General features: G+C 46.0%; 2 protein-coding genes across 8 annotated transcripts in view; one reads left to right on the plus strand and one right to left on the minus strand.

The window, feature by feature from the left end:
- The window catches only part of LOC118502635 (cadherin-86C), a 109467-nt gene that overhangs the window by 31751 nt on the left and 55211 nt on the right, over positions 1–22505 (plus strand). For all 7 annotated transcript variants that reach the window (XM_036035086.1, XM_036035126.1, XM_036035094.1 and 4 more), the window contains one exon: positions 9622–10169. In XM_036035086.1, coding sequence (XP_035890979.1) covers positions 10093–10169 — 77 coding nt within the window. In that variant the 5' untranslated portion in view covers positions 9622–10092. The remainder of the gene's footprint in view (positions 1–9621; positions 10170–22505) is intronic.
- Positions 8148–8880, minus strand: LOC118502681. The gene has a single exon (XM_036035193.1). The coding sequence runs from the start codon at positions 8810–8812 to the stop codon at positions 8468–8470; it is 345 nt and encodes a 114-aa protein (XP_035891086.1). The 5' UTR covers positions 8813–8880; the 3' UTR covers positions 8148–8467.

Consider the following 22505-nt stretch of genomic DNA (forward strand, 5'->3'; position numbering starts at 1 on the left):
CTGCGGTTTTTCTCCCAACCGTCCAAGCGTTTGTCGGGCGCTCGTTGGTCGTCTCCGGCAATTGATTTTCCACCTTTTCGCAGTAAAGAAAGAAGGGTGAGCGGGAAAATAGGGAGGGTTGTTGGTGTAACGAAACGAGATTTGCTAGTTGGGAGCGGGCGGAAAAGAAGGAAAAAAGAAAAGGCACCATGTACAGCGTGTTTCGTCGCGGCCATCACGGTCCGCGCATTGATCACTTTTCTTTTCCGGTTTGATTAGCGAACGGTGGGGCGCCGCCGGTGAGAAGAAGTGATTTTAATGTATGGCTCCGGGCCCGTTTTTCACTGCAAAAACCTTTCACTGCACCGCTTACGTTCCTTCAATTGGACGAATTGAATTGATTCGCATTCGCCGCACCGTCCGGACAAAAGTGTGACGAGACAAGAAATTACCTTCGTGTGTGCAAAAGTCAACGAAACAACAAAAAAATGACTCTAAAACCACGAACCCGAAGTGGTGTTAAGCCACCGGGAGACTGCGAAAGGAAGCTGTTGAAAATTTATTAGAAAATGCATACCAGCACCGGTGGAAAACCGCAAGTGTGTGAGCCCTAAAGGTTGCGGACCAGTGCCTGCGCTGCAGTTGCGCTATTGATGGAAATAATTACCGCTGTGATTTAGACCACCACCACCCACCAACACCATTACCACCCGCACGTTCGCCCATCTTTCCCATCGTCCGCCGTCCCATTTTCACTTTTCTCCCCGACTTAAATTGCTTTCGAACGACACCAAGGGAAGGTGATGTAATCTTAATTACATTTGTTGCACTTTTCCGCACGTTTACTGATTGACGCGAAGGGAATTGTGTTGCCGTGCGGATGCACTTATGTTTGTCAAGCGTTCGTTCACGCAACGGTCGTTCGATTGGGATCGAAGATTGGGCATAGATCACTGTGCATTGAGCAGCATGGAAATTTAATGCATTTTGTTACTATTTCGTTTCAATGCGCTTATGAACAGTTTGATTGATGTAACAATCCAGGTCCAGAAGATACATCAACATGCTAACACATCAGAATTGGTGTTCCCTGTTATATCTTTAATAAAAATTGGAATTGAAGTCATTTGGAAGCTCTCAACACGATCGACCTCGCTTCTAAGGAGAACCCTTATACCAGGTCTTTAATGTGACGCATCCGAGCATACCCTAGGCGTCCTCTTACACGTCAAGAAAGGAGCAATTTATCTCTATTTAAGATTAAAAAGTGTTAAGATGCTTATTTGCGTTTGCCGCGAAGAACAAATACTCAATTTTTCCCTCCGTTTGGTGCGATATCGTTGGTGTGAAAGCGAGAGTACCGCACAATGCGTGAAAGTGAGCGCCATCACGTCGCTTCGTTGGAAGCAACGAAGTAACAGCTGCCTGACTGATGTTTTCTCGTGCTTGAAAACCGTCCGTGCTTGTGGCCATGCGCGTCCCTTTTGGGTGCGCCAATAAATCGGAGTAGCGAAAGCGAAGGAAACCCCACTGACATGAACATGGAAAAACGGTTGGGTGCTCCTGGGGCGATGGTACCAATCACGCCAAAATCCCCGATGACCCGACCCGGCTGTGTCGTGCAGTTGCGGAGATGCGGCCCGGCCGTTCGATCGCAATTGGGTCGCTTCTTTCGCTCGCTGTCTGGAAATCTGGTAACGCGATAGGTTACGTCGCGTGAAAGCGTGTTCCTGTCGAATTTTTGGTGAAGTCGATGACGTTAGGAGAGCTGTTCCAGCGGGATTTGCAACATCTTCGTGTGCGAGACGGTGTTTCAAGCTTCAACAGTATGGATCGGTTGAGAAAGCGTCCTTTCTCTATTTGATGCCCTTTTTTCTTGTAACAAGCCAATGGGGTTTGTTTTGTAAGGAAGCTCCAACAACGACCGAAAATTGGAAAATGTATTTGATGCAATGTTGTGACAAAACCTTACGGGCTAATCATTAGTATTTGATGTTTCCGAAATCCGAAATGGAAATGGATCCGGAAAATGCCCTTGTATCACAATTTAAATCATAGTGTATGCTTGGTCTCCAAACCCGATGAAAACTTCATTTTTGATGAAGGTTTAAGGGACATAATTTATGCTACTTTTTTCTGTTTGTCTCACTAACGATGAGGTCAGTTACCATTTACAACCCATCATAGTAGGCGTGATTCACAGCCCTATAATTAGTGGGTATAAATTCTTCGTAAAAGACCTCGCCTGGTCACGGATGGTTGTAAATGAGACTGTTGGCTTACCTTCCGCGAAGCAATCGGAACCTCCCGGCCGGTATGTATCCTTGTGCCTTGTGTACGGAATAAAATGGAAATATGTTTTAAGATTTAGTGAAAAGAATGTCCTTAAACTGATTGAGTTCTTTGGCATACGTCGAGAAGGAAGTTGTCATCGTTTTCCCAAGAAAGAGATCTTTTAATCTGGAGAGTGCTGTTTATCGATTGACTAACCAGCTGGAGGCTCTTTGTTACCTAACTTGAACTTAGCTCTAGTAGTACTCTATAGGACGATTCAAATTTCCACGATCTTACCACCATTTTCACCCGATCCCGATGTACTATTAGTTACGGTTGTTAATAATTTTCTCTGTTTTACCTTTAATGTTTCATGCCAAGCTTCATACCAATGCGTAGATTAAATGAATTTGGTAGGAAACAATTTGACACCATCTCAATGTCGAATGTCGAACCCAAATCGAATTAGCATTTCAAAGTTAGTTTTTTTTTGCTGTACAGTCGTGCTGTGTCGCTGGCAGACTCCAATGGTCAAGCTGCATTTTGCCCCCCCTAATCACGCTCATTTCATCGCTCAAACACTGCTCAAAAGAATCGTGCATCGAACCGTGGTTGTCAATCAGGACCATCTGGTGCTGAAGTTCAGCTTTCCATACGCTTCATGTGTTGGCTGCGCACGGTTGGTGGTGGAGTTAGATTTCCCATCGGGACTTTTAAAAACGGTGCGCGACGAGAAAAATCTGTATACGGCCTGGCAATAACATGACACGAGCTGGCCGACATCATCACCCCCATCGCATCACCCGCGAGGCGTCGTTAATTTTCGTTACTCCGGTTTCTCCCAAGATAATTACGTCGCCTTCCCTTTGGAGGAGAGAAAATGAGCGCGGGAAAGAGGGTGGAAGAAAGAAAGAGAGAGAGAGAGAGAGAGACAGACCGTGTGCAGTAAATATGATGAATTTAATAAGAAAGAAAAAATATCTCGCATGCTGATGCTGTTGCTTCCAAGCAATCGTTAACCGAACGCCACCGAACGGGTGTCATTGCGCGCGTTCGACCGCGTATTACGCAATGCGTACGTCGTTTGTGCACCGTGGTGGTTTCCTTTCTCGAAAACGGTTTTGTGAAATGAAATGAACAGAAAAAAAACGGCACACGGGTGGACCGGTTTTGGGTATAATAAATCTGTCATCATTAAACGCCCGGTATGGCGAGAATGCGGCCCGACGAATGATGAGCGATAAATGGGGGCTGTGTCATACTTTGAGAGAACGATCCCGCAGGACGAGGAACTAGGAATGAGGGACTTCCGAAGAGGGGGAAGAGAGGTGGGCGGGGTACAGGTACAGTCTAGTTGGACAGAAAGTCACGTTTTGAGGACGGCATTCTGTTCGGTTTGATCATCATTATTTGAGATCATCATTATTACCGCACTGTAAGGGCACACCTCCCACCCACCAAACAACCACCCACCGCCCACTTTTTTCCATCAACGGGGTTCCGTGTTACATTTCTTCTCTAATTACCGCTTCCGTTTCAATTTAACGCCAATCGAGTTTGATTCGCTCCCGATTATCCGGCAAGCAGCCAACATTCGAGGGGGTTCGCCGCTTGTTCGCCGGTATACTGTCGTTGAAGTCTTTTGTTAGATGCGCTTGCAAAAGGGTTTCCATGATGAACAATTAGTGGAGTTTATGATATTTTGGGTCAGTTTTTTTTATTTTATTTTTTTATGCAGAAGTACTACTTGCTTGATATATTAATAAAGAATTACATTTTATCGATTTAAACATGTGCAAATTTCATGTCAACTTTCATGGCAGAGTGTTCTAATAATCTAGTAGAATCCAGTCCATCATTCAATTCCAGAATTGACATATTTATAGCTCATCTTGGAAACCCTGTAATATTGTTTAGTTTGAGATGCTTTTCATTTTGATGCCGAACTTGTAAAATAAGCGTGGAGCATGCACGTAGCTAATGCATTTTACGGTCGTTTGGTACCAGTTGCTTGTAAAAAGGATTTCGACTTCTGTTTTCGTGCTGCTAACAAATATTATTAGCCATCCTAATATTAATTGCCGTTTCAAACGGCAAACCGTGTCACACGCGCTATACGTTCGATGTTTCGATTAATCGGAAAATATTTCACACTTTTGTACCACATTTCGTATGGTTCGGGTTCGAGGGCAATCGTGCAACGGTTATTGTTCCGCTTCGTTTGAAAGCGAGAGAGAAAGACAACCAACACAGAGCAGCAGTTACCGCAGCCTGCAGACGAATTCGAACTGCTTTTGGGAGTCGCTTTTGCTGCTCATTTCATCGTCACGATTTTATCGATCCGATTTTTTTTTTTTTCGAGCTAACCGTTATGGTGTTTTGGTTGATCTTGCACATTCTCATTACGATGGTTGGTATCGCAACGATATCGGTTCATGGGCAATGAATTGGGAATATTTTGACATGTGACTGGTGTCAATGCACCTCCACCATGCCAGTGATGAAATTTTAAATGTCCCAAAAAAACCCACGCAACTAGTATCTCTCGTTGAGACGGGATTACTGAAGAAAAAAATAGTACAACCAAGGAGTGAAACGTTTGTAAGCAGCATCCACAATTTTCACAGCGCGATACGACTCTGGTGAATGTGGGCTAATGATATGCTGCTGCAATGTATCATTCGTGTCCATCAATTACAATACACTGGTTACGGTGGCCGTAACAGCTGCTCCAGGCAGCTTCAATTTATTACTTTTGCTTGCTACAGTACCTATCGTTGGGTGGACTGCCCAAAAATTCGCATATCCTATAAATGGAAGCTTGCGACTTCGGAGGTTCGGATTCGTCCCTACTTTAGCGTCCCCTTAGCAATGTGTTACCTTTTTATTAAAGAGAAAATTCAACACCTTTATTGAGTTATAGAGAGAGAGCGAGAGAGAGAGAGTGAGAGAGAGAGAGAGCGAGAGAGAGAAAAGGGGAATGACGTCGGACCCCATATCAAGGTTCGAAAATTATAAGTCTGTAACATTTCATCACCCATTGCCAACACTGCCTATTACGCGAGCGTGAAGATTTTAAGGAGGGCATAGTCGAAAAAATGAAATAGCCCTATACTCCAGCATGCCAAGCCACCCGAATCAGACATCTTTTTGGGAGTGCGCTAATAAGATCCAAAACTTTCGGTTTCACTTTCGTACACTACCCTCTGCTTAGGGATTAATCGCTGATTGAGGTGTTGATTTTATGTCGCTGTGAGTTTCTTGCCTCTTTTTTCCTTTTCATCCAACTCGATCGAGCTAAAGACTCGTGGTGTGCTTCTTTTCAGCTTCGGTTTATTGAAAATTATAGCTCGTTTGAGCGTTTCGGGTGTAGATTGGTGTTATCGATACACACACACAGCTGGAGCGCAAGATTGTACAGTACATTTTCGGCCGGTCAGTTTGGGACGAGTTACGTTTGCGTATGGCCGGAGCCCGGGCTGAGTAGTTTTGTTGGATGCGAAATTTAGATCAGCTCTCTCAAATTAACCCTTTACGGGAATTACGAGGACGGATAGATGGTGTGTAACGAGTGTCTCGTAAAAGAAATTGGTGTGTCGGACAAGAAGTGATGGCATTGGTCGGACTTTCTCAAGCTTTCTCAAGGATGGCAATCTGGTCTATTATCTAGCCAGCGAATAGCTAGAGATTTCCACCAGGCAGATGATATCATGCCACTCGCACCTAGTTATTTGAATTATTATTATTACTGAGGTATGGAATAGCCCAGTGATTACAATCTTGACATCCTCTACGTCATATATACGAAAAAAGATACGGCAGAGGGCAGCAGTTAAAGAGGTATTACGGTGCTGAATACTGCCGACAAGAGCTTCTTCGTGATGCTACAAGATCGGTTTTTCCCAAACTCCAATACATTGTAATCCAGATCCTGGAGATGACACGATATCCTGGGTTTGAGGCTCCACAAAGTAGCAGAGGCAAATTATCGAGTAGAAAGTCCAACCTTTTCGAAGTTGCAGACAGGTAAGGTCTCTCAATAGTCTTATGCGTCACTGAGTCCTTAAGCCATGACCAAAACTGATGAATTCTGCTGCCCTGTACCTTAGGTCCACAGACCAAAGACAGAAAATGGAGGAGCTGATGTATCGACTATTTCAGCGAGCTGTACGGTGATCGAATTAGACTCACAAGGCTCCGGTGGGCTGGTAATGCCATGAGATGGTGTTGATGCGTCTGCTGGGAAAGCCGGAATATTGGATTAGCAGATGAAGGCTCTAGAACGTTTATTTCACCGGGTTCGAACACACACCGATACAGAAACCTTTTTGTGCGCTAGGCTCGCTACAAACCCTAGCTGCAACGAAAAAGCTCCGGTCGCCTACCTAACACTAGCGCTCCTGGTTAAGTTTTCCCTCGCTGTTCGGCGTTTGGCACGGTACAGAATTTGCGCAGACAATCGTCTACACGGACAGACAGCGGACAGCAGCACAACCAACCGGGAAGCAAGAAAACTGCGATCACGACACAACCACTTCGTCCGTGTATTTGTGCTACATGCAGTCCGGGAAGCGTTGGGCTGCACGTTGTTTAATATGGTGATGCTGCACATACAAAGTGCTGTTACGGTCCAGACTGCAGCAGATCGAGCGAAAATTGCATCCCATCAGGAATGGCATCCGGCAGGGCGTATTGTGCGCAAAGTTACCCAGCACACAAATGGTGGAATACGGAGTACGACGGATCGCCACCGAGAACGAACGATCAAGAAGCGAACTCCGACTACTGATCTCTGCCCTCTGGCCTCGAACAGCGCACTTTGAAGCCGTATCAAGATGTACATTCTTGCGCTGCACACCGACACACACACACACACACACAAACGCAGCTCGGATGGGCCTGTTTGCAAGACGAAACATTCGCAGCTAGCGTCCACTTGGGGATGCATTCTTCTCTGCACCGGGGCGACATGTATCGCTTACCGGTCGGAAGTCTTTTTTAAACAAATTCACAGCATCCTCGGACGGAGTCGGTCGAGATTGATTGCTTTTCAAGCGAAACGCCCGAAAATAAAGCCTCCCCCCAGTTTTTTTTTTGTAGCCATTTTAGCTCATAAAAACCCGGCGCGACGATGCTTTTGCAACACCAAAAACCAATCCAAGTCTCCTTGGACCAAAAGGCTTGCAAGAAGCATCAAAGAGCGAGAGTGAGCAGAATGTTTTATGCGCTCAGTGCAACCGTCCGTCGTCCGGTCATTTCGCCGAATCGGCCCATTTGTTGGCATCAAATTGTTGACTGCCCTTTTTGAAATTCTTGCTTACGCCTTCTTCCTTTCGCGAGGCTTCACCGGGAAACTGACGCGGCTCCGGGCTTTTTTTAAGGTCTTTTCGATTTTCTTTTGCCATCCTTTTTTTATTTTGTACAAATTTTTTAACTATCCTCGCTCTTGCGAACGGCCTTCAACCTTTTTTGTAGTTGTTTTCGTAGTCCGGCCGTTTTCTCTACACCAACATAAAACAGGAATTGTGCAGGCGTCTCGGCGTTCGAAAAGGTAACCGTATCGTCTGTTGTTGGTGCCTGCGCTGAGCTCTCCATCAAAGCTCGGATCGTCACGCGAAAAAAGGGGGAAAACGCATCCCATTTTGCAATCCGGTTTGTGTTCGTTTCGTAGAATCTTCCAAAAAAGTCTGAAAGTCAGAAATTGTCTGATGGTATGCACGAGGCGAAAGATGAGAAATGAGAACCCTAGGACTCGCTCGCGTTATTTTACATACCGTTCTTCAGGCGAAACTTTTCAAACTTTCAAGGCGAAAATGAAGTTAAATATCTTTCAAGAACTTCTTTCTAGGTAAAAGCGTAAGCACAAACATGACGAAGGAACGGGGAAGCTCACGTTGATGGACTGGTTGGCTGGGTTATATTAAAGCTATCCATCAGACACAACAGCAATAATTATATTTCTTCCAACGAAAGTGTTTTTCGTGGTTCTTGCTTGTTCTTAACTTTGCATGTGGTGTGGTCACTGTGAGCGCAAAGTGTAAGACCTTGATGGACAACATTTACGTTATGTGTTGCTTTCGCCAGTGGTTCTCATCAATTTATTCTTAAATATATTTTTAATTTTCCGGCTCTATGATTAGCAATCCACACCTTTTATTTGTAGCAAGAAGCTATCATTGCCATAAACCCGTACCAAAAGCAAAACAAAATGGCCTTACGCCTCCAGGAAAGCTTGATCGATTCGACTGCACAGTTCATCGGACATCGTTTGTTGGCACGATCCTCGCCTATCGCTCGTTTGGCATTGCTCCGTCCCTGGGCAGGCGTACATGTACGGCAGAGATTCCTTCGTTTCCTTACACTCGCAAAAGTGTCGCGTATCGCACGGGCTACAGAACCGTTCCCCCTTGTACGTGGCGACCCTGGTACAATCGATATGTTCGCAGTACACTTTGTCCCGATCAACCCAAACCTTTTCGGCCGCGGCGTATGGACCGCTTGTTTGGAGCAGTACCGGCAACAGGACCATCGTCAGCAGTAGCGCTACAAACGTTGCCATCGTGTTTTCAAGCGTTGTCGGTTGATTGGCAAAGGGCAGGAAGAAGTAGAGCAAATTGAACTGAGCTCAGCGATCTGTGGGTGGTACTTTTATACTGAAAAGCATCTAGGAGCAGTGTTGCTGCACATGCTGAACAAACAAACGCTTTATTTGCTGATGGGAGTGATGTGAGGCAAGAATCGTAGCTATTCTGCTAATATTTACAAGCCAGAGATGATGATTGAATCAATCATAAATCTAGAACAAATATTGTGGTATTGCAGTGTGGCGTATCGACAACAAAGTAGACACATCTACAATGATGTCTAATCGTTTAGCTTGAAATTTGGGTCCCGATTCCATAGACGTTCCCTCCCGCACTACTTTCCATGCTCAGTGACATGCCCGGAAACATTCCAAAAGAGCGAACAATGCATAGGATGACAAAATAAAAGCCTATTCACCTATCTGCTTCAGACCGAGAAGCAGTCAGGTCAACTGTGTTACCTGTCCAGTAACGATTACGATCATTTGATCTGCTGTCAGAGTACAGAATCAGTTTCCTTGTCCTATCAAAGTTAAGATTCAACCTGCCTAAACTCTCGAATCGAGGGCATAGTCCATCTCGCCAAAGCTCGAGCTCGTTCGTTGCCAATGTTTTCTTGAGTTGATTAGCATAAAACATTCGATCAGCTGGAACCGAACCCTGTTCAGGTTGACAAGTGTTACGGGTGCTTCTGCGGTATCCGATCGGCATAGCATCGAACCCTTTGTATAAGACTTTGTATGTTTGCTAATATTGTTTCATTCTTCCTCCTTTCTCGTTACAGATTCCACTCTGCCTAAGCTGTTCACACCGGATTGCATCCGGAAACCATTAAACTAGCCTTCCTGGTCCCGTTTGCAAGGAAAACAATCACAACATATTGGGATTCTCACCCTAAATCCTAACCAAGTTAAAATCCTTCCGTTTTACGTTCACCACCGCTAATGGGCCTTTAAAAATGGGTTGAAACCACAGATGCTGTCCGTGCAAGCGAATGTTTGTGTGTGAAGGAAAATGCAGTTTTCCACCAGTTATAATTTGCGCAAAAACAAACACTAACAGTGCCTTGGTAAAAAAAATCATAACTTCTGTGACCGTGTGTGTGTGCATGTAAAAGTAGTTGTGTTTGATGGTTGTCAATTGTAAGTGCAAATAGACGGCTTGTCCAGAGTGATTTGGATGCTGCTTTAACTGCCCTGCTAGTAGAATAGAGGTGCGAATCGTGGTGTGAGTGAGTGGTAAGGACGGCTAAAACATGACACAGCTGCTTTCGCATCGATCAGACCGCTACAACCACTGCCGAAACATAAGTCTCAGCAGCATAAACCAAAGGTAAGTGTTTCGTTGACTTGATGACAATATTAGCTGCCTGAATATCCTCTAGATACCGTGGGACATGCAGGCAAACCAGTGCTCCAGAGTTCCTATCTGGGAGCAGACTGAGCAAGTTTAATAGCAGCCTTTGATGCCTGTGTCCCATCCCATCCCATGTGTTGGTCCCTTGGCTTTGAGGCATCCAGCGAAGGTCAGAGTGAATGCTCTCGCAAAGACGTTAGTTCTCTGAGCTCTTGAAAGAGAATCCACAACGGGAAGTAATTACACCGATTTTCTTAGAGCTCTTATATTTAAATTTGCCAATAGCTGTCCTTGATTGCTCCGACTTTTGCAACTTGTAATTATCACACTTCGAAGCCCACCATGATTTAAGTTCGAAGCTCAGCGAAACCGATGTCCTTTAATGGAAGCGAACTCCAGAACACTAAAGAAATGAAGGAAAAATAAAAAGAAATATTCTTCCATCGCAAGTCAACTAGTCGCCAACAATGTAATAGTAAAATCTCTTCCTTCATCCATAATGTATGCTTTCGACCAACCCTTCCAGACACCGAAAACAAGGGTCTGGCTCTCCATTTGTTGCATCACAGGCGCTTGAGCTTCAGCAGCTTTCCTTTGCTCGCTCAGCATTTGTTGCGTGCCCAATGCTCACTGTGCAGTTGTGCAGTTGTAACGGTGGCGGTCCTTAAGGTATGCAAATTAGTAGCCCTCGATTTGTTCCTGTCCCCATTTTTAACACACTTTGCCAGGGGTTTTTGCTAGGAGCCGACGTTGTTTTAATTTTAGTTCAAGGAAACCACCGATGCACATGTACATGCATGGCTCGCCGATGGGCTGTAAGGTTTTATTTATGGGCCCTGGTTTTTTGCTTCCTAAAGCTACGATGAGGTCGTCCTGGATTGCAGACTTCCTTGGGTGGAAAATTTTCACTTTCACTCTTGCACCCGTTTTGCGGGCGAATGGTGAGGGAGGACCAGGAAGAAATGCTTGGTGCTGTGATTCATTAACGTCGGTGCGTGTGTATGTGTAGCTTGGAATGTCATTAGCAGAGTACAAACACACGCACACATACACACATACGGAAGCTTCTAAATTCATTTAGCATTTTTCCTTCCCACATCTGATTAACGGTAGCGGTGGAAAAATTATTGCCCACTTCCGAGCGCATTGTCGTCCAATGTCGTCCTTTTGCCGGAAACTAGCGAAGAAGTTCGTATGTGTGTGTGTGCATTTTTCCTATTATTTCTTGGCTATAAAGGCAAGCCTCAATTTACATGCATGCATGGGAAAAGAAGGAGAATGAGGTGACCTGCTCTACTTTTAGGCAGCATAAGCCTGTGTAGCCTAGGGCTCTTTTTTACATACGTTCCATTAAAAAGAATTATTATCCTCTCAGTATTGGCGTGTGCATTTATAAAAAGGATGTTGTAAGATGTCTTGCCTGGCATAAAATGGTAAAATGGTCTTTGTTTCGATGCGATTTTTCGTTCCGTTGTAACTGCATTTTAATGTCCACTGTAACTTTATTTCCATATTTTTCGCAATATTTATGACAGCACACACTGCCTGGTAAGAGTCGTAATTCGTTGTCCATTTTATGCCCTGCCCAGTGGTAGTGCCCGTGCAGGAAGCGGCCTAGACAGCACTCTCCTTGTTGCCTACCCGCTCGTTGCTTGTTTAAGCATTCGAATCGTTCGCAATAATCGATCGCAAAAGAAGACGGCCAAAGCAAAGCAAAACCAAGAGTCAATCATACTCCTCAACTCGACGGAGCGATAATCGGCGCTTGTAGAGCTCAAGAAGTAACGTTCGCCACTCATTAGACGCAGAAAACCTTAGTGTTTCTGGAACTTGAGAAGATCGGTCCATTTTAACTTTCGCCTATAAATGGGCTGTGATTTTCGTACCAGCGGAGACTTGCTGGGTGCACGGAAAATTAAAGAGCATGGTGAAACATTAGATTCTTGCTGGTGAAAATTCTGCGTGTTGCACTGAACCCTTTCCAGATTTGATCATCCCTGGGAGAGTAAGACAAAGTCAGGACCAACAATTGGGAAGAAAGAAATCTTACTTAATGGGATAGCGAATAGCGTATGATATAACGTAGACTTGATGGGAGGCCTGAATATCATAAGGAGATTTCATGGCTGGACCTCGGATATCGAATCAAATCTGGACTGTGGTGGTCATTCACACGGAAGGACTCCGGGTATCAAATCCCAACTAGACCCACTCCTAGTTTACAAAACCTGACTATCCAACTACGGATTAAAAGTCAAGTCTAAGTACCCAGATTTTCTTACCTTCAAAGTTTTGCTAAAGTCACGAAACTACATCACCAAATCCACTCGGCAGGAGCATCTGGAAGCGTCGTTTTCCATGCAAAAACCCTAGCCGCTCAGCAGATACTTATTTGATCGAGATGCACTTTGGCGTCCGCATCGTAACGATGTCGATCGTTTGGTGTTGGCTAGCTGGACTTTCCTGAACCGGACGTTTCGGATAGGAAACGGAGGGGAGCGTGTGGAAGTAGAAGCACACATAACGGGCACTTGAGATATGACGACTCATCGTTCCATTTTCACCGTTCCAAACACACACACTAATTCTCATTGATTTTACTGGAGCCACGCTATATTGAACGTTTTCGAGCAAGCATCGTTTCCCGTCCTTGCCGAAGATGATGATGCTCTGGCGAAGTTGGGACCTCGCACATCATCTCTAACAAGCGAAGTTAGGACAAGGGCGCAGAAAAGCTCTGGAGACTTCGCACGGAGCGCCATCGTTGGGGATAGCTATTACCCGGTCAGGTCTACATCTTCTCTGTCTCTCTATCTCTCTCGCTCTCTCTCTCACACACACTCTGTATGAAGTTCTTGGTGTTTTTCTTCCGAAAACTTCACCCTTGGTGAAGAATAAGCAGAAACCATTACGTTTCGGAGCGGACCCCTCATAATGCCCTGATGATGATTATGAACCAAAGTACCATTCCCCGAGTCCCGTCTCCTTTCCGGGGTTTTGCATGCTCATCGTGTGAGGGCCCGGCAATCTTGCAAGGTCACTATTAACCTCTTCATCGTGCTCGCCCTTTCCAGCGCTTGTTCCGCAGCGCCTATGCCCTATGTTTAGTCCGTTTTACACTCGTCTATTTCCACCGGCGGTCGGCGGGTTTTTGGCGCAGCGTCCATGGTACCCATGCTGGTAGGGATGCAATTTTCATGCCCGTTTGCCTTGCTCGTACTTTATGAACGATCCTGGACCCCATCGCCGCCATCATCATCATCATCATCATCTTCCTCATCACGAGCTGGGCCGTTGTTTGTCTCCTTTTCCCGTCACGCGTGTTACAGCCCCGGTCGGGTCGAACCAATTTAGGCATCTATTCGTTTGGGAGAGGAGTTGGCGGGAGCGAGCCCATTTGCTTTGCTGGAAGGTTTGGTGGGTTTCCTATAGGGTGGACGGTTTCTGTCCATACGTGGTTTGGAATGTTAAAAGCATACGCCAACAACCCGACAGCACAAATGGAAGCAGGATAACGGGATGGGTCGTTAGAATAGGGTAAGGAAAATTAGCTTCACCATCGGAACAGTGGAGATGTGCGCGATACATTTGCGTTCGAACGTGGTATATTGAGGTAGACACCAATGGTCACCCAAAACACCTAGCACTGGGTATGTATTGTACGTTTGCAATGTAGAATAAAAGCTCCGGATACTACGGATACTACTAACAAACATGATCATCTTATAAATACTTGAAGATTGTCTCTTTAAATCTCTCAATGTCCAGTCGAAAGGAGCATATCTTCCCAAGAAGGTCGTTTCAGAGGCCATTGGTACAGTTTCTTGCTTTCGAACGGCGCAAAAACAATCCGTCCAGATGGTCAGACTCGCAACGAGTACTCGTTTGGCAAGGACACGCCGGCCTCCCTTTTCTTGCCACGATCGTGTGCCTTATGCGCCGAAGGACGTCAAAAGAAGAGGAGCAACTTCAGGCAAAGGAGAGCAACTACAACAAAAGTCATTCCCCAAACTCGTCGCGAAAACCGGAATGAGCCGATAAGTGCACGACGCTACGAAACGTTGGAAGCAGCTTTTTCGAGTACGGTTCAGTTTTCGTGCGCCCCTTCATTCGCGCTGTGGTACGAAAAATCGAAGAGGTCACGCCGTTTGTGGCGGTCGGTTTTGGTCCTGCTCAATAAAACCAGGCCACGGTGTTCAGGGTGTGGGGGAGGGGGGTGGTAGTGGAAAAACGGGTTCTTTCTTTAAGTTTTCTTCCCACTGGCCGCTTTCCTCGGTAATCGGACGGTTCGCCCTTATATGGACCGGAACAATGTCACCGTTTTTGGAACGCAGAAGGAAGCATCGGCAGCCGCCCGGTGTCTCCGTGCCTGGACTGGAGCGATATATTTTTATATTATCGTGTAACGTTTTTGCTTCCATCCGTATTGCTGCCCGAACGACTGCATTCTGCAAGAATGGCGGGGAGGTATTGCTCGTTTGGTCCCGCTTAAGGTTAGGGTAGGTCCACGTCCGAAACGTCCAAAATTGGAAATCGAACCAAAGAGCGCCGGTGTGTTGCGCAACAGTCGGAGATGCTTCGAATGAGGTCAGCTTACCCGGCGGGATCGTTGCTAATGGGATGTCTATTTGTCCCACCCGCGGGGGACAATGCTTTTTCCAGTGTCCAGGAATCGCATCGGGAGGCAATGTTTTACGGCGTATGATGGTTTATGCTGTGGAAAAGCATTCTCAAACTTCCCAACAATGTCAACCTGAAAGATATTGCATACTTTACTCGAGGTATGGTCGTCTCGTCGACTCTGCACCAACCACTGCACCATATTAATCTGGTCCAGGAAGACTAAAGCTACCACAAACCTATTCGGAAGTCTCGGAGCTACGAATATTCTGAAAGAATGATGAGCGAGACAGCTATTCCAACGCAGGCGAAAGTTGAGGAATGTCCCTATGGGAGACATTAACCAAACAAAACCGTTCCAGCTGGTGGACTTAACCCATATCGCTATACTCGCCCCCGCTATTACCTGAAGAAGGCACCAAGGAACGAATGCTATCGATATTTATGGCTTCCTGCGTGAGCCCCTGTTTGATTGATTGCCCTCGATACGATTACGACAGACAGCAGGAACGCTTGGAACCATTGGAAATGGGTCATTCCATAGGACCTGCATTGGGGTAGTCCTCCCATCCAGGTCTCCAAGTTTCTCTCGCCTGCTGGTTAAGGATGCAATCAATATTTCATTCTGAAACTTACCTACGCCGTTTCACGGTGTGGTCGATATGGATAACCGTCCTTTGTTGTCCAGCGTGTCCTTTAGGGCCGGTACGGTAGACCGATCGAATGTGTGACGGGCCGCGATGTGTACCGACGTACGCTTCCTGTTGCGAAAATGTTGTTGCGACGGTACCGGTACTCTTTGCTTTCATCATCCATTTGAGCTAGCGTATGCCAAGGAGTGGGCGAGTATGCAATGCATAAATAATACTTGCTGGATTTCGGTGCGGCACCGGTCGTGTCCGGTGCATGCACCACTAGGTTTTTAGGTCAGTGTTCTAATCGAAGGATGTGGAAGAAAATGACCCTTTTTGATTGGGTGAAAATAGACCTACGCCCGGTGGTGAGTGTAGGGTGTAAATTTAGGTCAAATGTCAAAGTCTGTTCGAAAAGAGCAAACACATTTGAGTGATTTCCAAAGATTTCTTGTGTCCAGAGTCCGGATGTTTGAAGGATCATGGTGGTGATACGGTAAGTCACTCAACCAACCAATCTGTTGGTGTCTACTTGCACCGAAACGTGCTCATTAGCGAGTGGACGATGCATGATTTGCATTGACGTTACTTGATTTGAAGTTCTAACTACCTCATCCCATTCTACACGAATCTCTTTACCACCATGCATGAGCATGAACTTAACAACTTAATGGTTCTCTGTACGGCCTCCGTCTGTTACGGAACCGACCGAACGCATCCTACTCACCAGCGTTCAGGGAAAGAACGTCAATCGCATGAATATGCAAACCCGTGTGCCGTGGTGTGGTAATGCGCTTGCGAGTCGGGCATCGGGAAAGAAAGTCAACCGCAAACATTGCCGTAGGAGGGCACGTAAGAAAGTGCAAGAGGGCAGGGTGGCAGAAATTGCAGAATCCAACAAAAGGCAACACAAAAGGCACAGCAGTTACAGCGCTGGTCGGTTGAACCCCTGCCGTTCGCCGGGAACGCTGGGAACGCCACCCCTTGTACCTTCCCAGATTTCTCAGATTTTAACGTTTCGGCATAATGAGTCCCGGAGAATGTGCACATATTTTATAAGGCGTGTATGCAGAAAATCCATCAGCGAGAGTCTGCCTTTCGACGGTGACTGCAACGTGCGGGCAAACGACGAACGTCTATTCCGCTTTAGTCCTCGACCGTTTTTCGCTGCCGATTGTCATACGCTCATGGTGGAAGGACGCTAGAGCGCAGTGGGAATGGTAAGGGAAGCCGGGAAAGCCGGGGCTTGAGTTCAGGAAAGAAATATGTGTGTGCATACACAAATGCTTTCTCTAAGTCTGTCGTTCTTGCGTCTCGTCAACGTCCTTCCTTTACTGCTTGCAACCACAACCGAACACAATGTAACCACGAGAATCGTTCCGGGGATGCATTAGTATGCAATTTTCGTTCTGTCTTGCGATCTTGCCCAACAATTGCCTCGAACAGCAATGTCCCGATCGCCCTTAGGCGGGTTTGCCACAGTTTGCCCGTTTGTTACCGACTCCACCGTTATCACTCCCCATCCGTGTGCTGTTCGTCAAACTGCTTGCGCTTTAGGCATCCATTCGTTACCTGTTGCCTCTTTTGCGTTTGCGGCTGTATACTGGTGGTTTGGATGGGGAAGGGGGAGGGGGTTGTTGCACAACGGGTGGAGGGAAAATTATGATCATTTCTTCCTGAGGGCCCAACAGCAAACTGGGAGGAAGAGGTTTGTTGCTTTTGTGGGTTCTAGTTTTGTGTTGTTCGTTATGCATTGGTTACGAAAGGAAGGGGGATGGAAGGAAGTAACTGTTGGCAAGAGTCGTCTTTCTTTTGGCTATCCTGACAATCTAATCACTAAAAGTAAGTATAATATATTAGATCATTGAAGAGTTCAAATTTGGTGAATACTTACATGATTATCAGACACCACTGTCAAAAGTCTTCGAAATATCCAGGACTTCCTGGCATCACTACATCTCCTATCATATCAGCCTATTCTCATGACATGGCCCAACAGAGTCTGGCCAGTCTGGTATGCTGCCAAACAATGAGGACATAGTATAGATCATTCACCAAAAATCCTTCTGAGGAACTTCCCCTCACAAGTGATTATCAGGAACACAGGAAAATTTTCTTCAGAGCCCATGTCTCAGAGCCTAATGTGAGAACTTCTATCTATTCTTCTCATTTGGCTCTGAAATCTAGAGAGGTCTACGGGTATCGTTTCGAGATTAGTCGGACGAGTCTCTTCTTGTTGACAGCTGAAGTTAGCTGGATCAACTAAACCAATTAGAGGTCCAGCCTCACTGTTTGAAACTTTTTCTCAAAATATTTTCGTACAGTCCTAGGTACTTCCGTCACGCCAAGTATTTTCAGTAGAAGGGCCTGTAACCAATAATGTCTATGTCATCCCCGTAAACGTTAACTAATACAAAAATCACAATAAATAATTCTCCCTCGTGCTTATTGCATCAAAGCAATCGGAGGGCCAATCGAGGAAGTTCACTTGGAGAGGTAGTTCTGGTGCGGTAGCAGTACGAGCTTTGCTGCATAATTTATTCTCACAAACGTAACGTACCGTATCGTACCGATTGGAAGGACATCGTTCCGAAAGGGGCAAACCGCATTGGGCCACTTTCGTTTCGTGAGGTAAGAATGGGTGGTACAAAGTTTTGCGAGTCAACCTCCCTGATGACTAAGAGGTTGTAGCATTACTCAGTGGAAACACGGGTAAAGGTCTTGTTGCATATGGAGAATGTTGGAAATGGGAAAAGGTCGATGTCCTCCCGTTATCACATTTTCCATTAAGTTAAGATTTCTTTAGGCTGTATAAGGATTATGGGGTTCTAAGATGATGAGCGAAATATAAATCCAAGAAAGTTTTTTTCTTCATTTGTTGACTATAAGTTTGATCGACTTGACGACTCATACTCTCTTCTGTATCTATATTTATTGAAAGCCATAATTATAGCATCTACAGCTACTATACTACAAACTCTAAACCAAACACCACCAGTCTCTAACAGAACATTACTCTAGTGGAGTTGATGGGTGGCAAGTCAAAGCCGAGAAAAAAAGGCATATCCTCTATCCAAACAAAACGGTCAAACGAAAAGATGTGAACTGCAAGATTAGAAACAAGATTGCATTGCAAACAAACGGGACAGAAACGGTGTGGCACCGGTGTGAAGGAAGGGCCGAGCAACGTAAACACGGTCGCTATGCTGTCACGATGGCGTGCAGCTGCATCGGCAGTCCAGTTTTCCAACACCGTGGCCACCATCTCTTCGGGCGTTGCTAACGGTGCAGCCCAGGCACTCCACCAGCGCAAGGGGTTGAGATGTAAGATAGAGAGTTCGCGTAGGCACCGCAAGTCTCCAAGGGTCTCCTGCTTTATTTATTTTCATGTGTTCGGGAGCTTCAGCGTGTCTCGTGGCGGGGTTCGGAGGTTTGCCTGTTACTGCTGTGCAGCGCCATGCATCACAACCGAGCGCGATGGTGTAAGTTATTACGCCAAAAAGCAACTAGTTCAGGCAACGGCCGAGCTGCTAGCGAACGACGTCACCCTCCAAACGGATAAGAATAGTCATACTTTAAAGATCTCATAACGCGCGATAAGGTGATGTGAATGATGGCCATCCGTGGTGATTCTTCCGAAGCACCAACTTTAGCACAAACAGGGACACACACTCACCGCTTCCCGGACGGTTCAAATTTCATGCGCACGCAGTAGTCGGCGGCGAATGGCTGGGCTACCCCCGAAAAAGGGAAAGGTTGGCCGGTTGACTTCTAACATTTAATGTTGCAAAACGAAATGTGCAAAAACGGCAGCTACACAGGACAAAGCAACAATTGGTTGCACCACCGAAGTGCCCCACCCCGAAAGTGCGGTGAAGGAAGCGCGGCAAGACCAGGTAGCCCATGGTTCCATGGGGAGCATTTGTATTGCGAAGTCCCAATAGTCGTCCAGCCAGCGTGTTGGGAACCTTGTGCAAAAGTACTTCGTCGCTATCTAAACATGTTTCTGGCGAGATGTGTTCGACTGCATGTTGCTGTACCTCCGGGGCGGTATGAATCGTTGGGGCAGCTAGAGTGAAGGGATCAGAAAGGAAAATTAATGCTGAAGATGGTGAATTTTACTGTTTACTTCAGGGCTCCCATACAGAGTAGGTTTCTTTACTTTATTTCTGAATATTCCTGCAAATAAATCTCTCTAGAAGTTTTGGAATAAACCAGCCCATGCAGAAGCCAGAGCTGTTTGACAAAGTCTTCCTTACTGATCTTTTATCAAGTATTGTGTCCCAAGGGAATTGCTTACCATGTGAGGAAAATCAAGGAAATCTGGACTGGTTCATAGACCATAGGAAGCTGGATGTTGTAGTCGTCGACGGGAATATCTCACGGATACGAAGAAGAACAGACCTTCAGTACAGCGATAACTATTCTAATAATGAATGTTGTTCTAATGTCATAACTCGTCTGAATAATTTGATATTGACTCATTTTCATCAACTGTCAAACAGATTAAACACAACTACAGAAGCTCAACATATTTTGCAACGATTTTAATTAACAATATTTTATGCAGCCGCTTAGCTGTTGGCAAAATGCAATCATCCATCCCGCTGTAAGTGGTCATTTAATCGTAATTTCCGGTCGACCAATCCCCGGCTTTTTATAGTTCAACATTTTTCCTTTAGCAAAACCTCAAAACAGGTCCTACCATTCGCGCAAGACCAGAGGATTTGGCATCGCAGATTAAAAAAAAACCAGCTAGCATTTAAAGAGCTAAATTAAGGTTCGCATAACTACCGCCTGGCAATCGAGGCATCCGTTCGGGTGATAAAATTTTCACTTGGCGAATATAAAACCGACGATTTGAGTTTGCTTCAAATTGATGATGCAGCAAAGCAAATCAAACACACACATACGAGCATTGCAGGAGTGATTCGCAAGGTCTGAAGATTTGATCCGACCGAATGGCGACATCGTAAACTGACCATCGTGCTCACCGCACTAAAGCGGCGAAATTAAATGCAATGCGTCGTCGATAAGGTGTTAAATCGAAACCGGTGGCCGAGGAGGGTTTGGGTCCGAAACCCCCCTGGGGTGGTTCGAGCCGAGCGAGCGCGCCGGGAAGGGCATTAAAAGTGAAACGACTTCGGCTAATAACAGCGAAAATGGAACCCGATAGACGCGATATGCAGTTGCAAAACTAACACGCTAATGCAAAGCCAAATAAAAGCAAGGCAGCAGCAAACCGCCACCATCATTGCAACACGTTCCAAATCAGATAACCTTAGGAGGAAGAGGGGGGGGGGGGGTGGGAACGTGAGGAAAAGAAACGGAGGTCTGAAGAAAAAACTTGCGCGGGATATAGTTGAAACCGGTAGGCCGGACCCTTTTACGCTCGCCAAATCTCGCGTTTTATTTGTCATAAGTCGCGCGGCAACGGTGATGTGTTTCCGCGTATTCGGCGTCCATTTTCCCCTTTCGAAATGGCCACTTTTGCCGGATCCAATGGTAGGTCCGAGCACACCAGCATTGGTAAGCCTTGTACGTATGACTTGCTCTCTATGTGCGCACCGTGAATGCCGCACGCAATAATCTACATACCGAAACCCGAAACACGTCGCCTTTGGACGGCGTTGTGCCCAACGATTCTCGGGAAAGGTATGTGTGTGTGTGAGTGAGCCAATGTTTATGTATGGTAAAGGTCTATAACTTTATCATCGAATTCATATTTTGCACGCCCGGTTTCAATCCTTTTAGCTACTCCTTGGCACGGTTGCTGATCAATCGATTTTTCCACGAACCCGTCTATTCTCTACCTTATATGCATATAAATATATTAGCGTCTGTGTGTGTGTGTGTGTGTGTGTGTGTGTGTGTGTGGCGTGAGTGTGAGGGGTGTTGTGCTATATGATCTCACAACATGTGAGTCTACCCCACCTCTAGCCCATGTGTGATGCAAGCGACGCGAGAAAGTCCGCAACAAAGTCAATACTCAAGGGTTCGTCGTCTGGAGCACCGAAGTCTTTCGTTTTCGGGCGTCACACTGCAAACCAGGATGGGAAGGGGTTTGTTTTTAGATACCGTCTCGCGTATCGATAGATGCAGAGCCAAAGTGTCAATTTAATATAGCACAAATTTATTTTCCCTCCCCTTCCTTTTTCTTTACCCTATCCACCTTCCCCGCCCCCCCCTCCCTCCCCCCGCCTTTCTTGTATCCTGCAGTCGCTCAATTCAATCAATATTCGCGGCTGGATTTCGCTCCGGCGCATAACGCCGGTTGTTGAGATTTAAGGTTGGGTATTTGCGGAGGACTATCTACTCAGACAGCGCGACAGACAGTCCCGACGGTCGCGTTTGACATCAGCCAACAAATCAGCATTAAGCTGGCTGTTCTGGCGGATTGTTTGCCAGCCCGCGCTCCCCGGGGCGTTGGTTTGGTCGCTTCCACCCGAAAAGGGTAAGCTGAATCTCCTTTCTCCTGGCGTTGGTGAAATCATTTGTGGAACGGGCGTGGTACATGGGTTTCCCGCGGAGGTTGAAAGAAGGGTAGGACCGTTTAATGCGCAGGGGTTTACTGTAGCCGTCTAAGGGTTGCGCGAAAAACACTTTCACTTTACTGCCCCGTTCCTGGTTTCGGGCAATATTCTGCCCGGTGTGCTCGCGTAACCATGTGTAGCATTTTATCGTCCGTAAGTGAGGTGAGGACTGTTTTGTTGAAGATACTTCGGAGTTTTTTTTTTTTTGTTGCTGGCGTTAGGGGCGAACAGAACTAAACACCACCGAAAGGCATCTTGACCGGTGAAAACCCCGGAGGTTAGGATCGTGCTGAAATGCTGTGCTGAGTGCAAGCGGTCACGATTTATGTGAAAGTAGTTGGAGTTTCTTTAACTGTAGTGCAATACGATGGATGTAGGACTTCATTAATGATTTGAAGATGTGTGAAATTAGTGTGAACTTCGTCCGACACTGATGAGTACCATTGTCGACTTTGGAATAGTTTAATATCTGATAAGTAATCTTACATCACACGCTTATGTGATAGTGATATTGTGAATCCTTGAAG

Source organism: Anopheles stephensi, chromosome X, assembly GCF_013141755.1.
Source record: "Anopheles stephensi strain Indian chromosome X, UCI_ANSTEP_V1.0, whole genome shotgun sequence".
Lineage (NCBI taxonomy): Eukaryota > Metazoa > Arthropoda > Insecta > Diptera > Culicidae > Anopheles > Anopheles stephensi.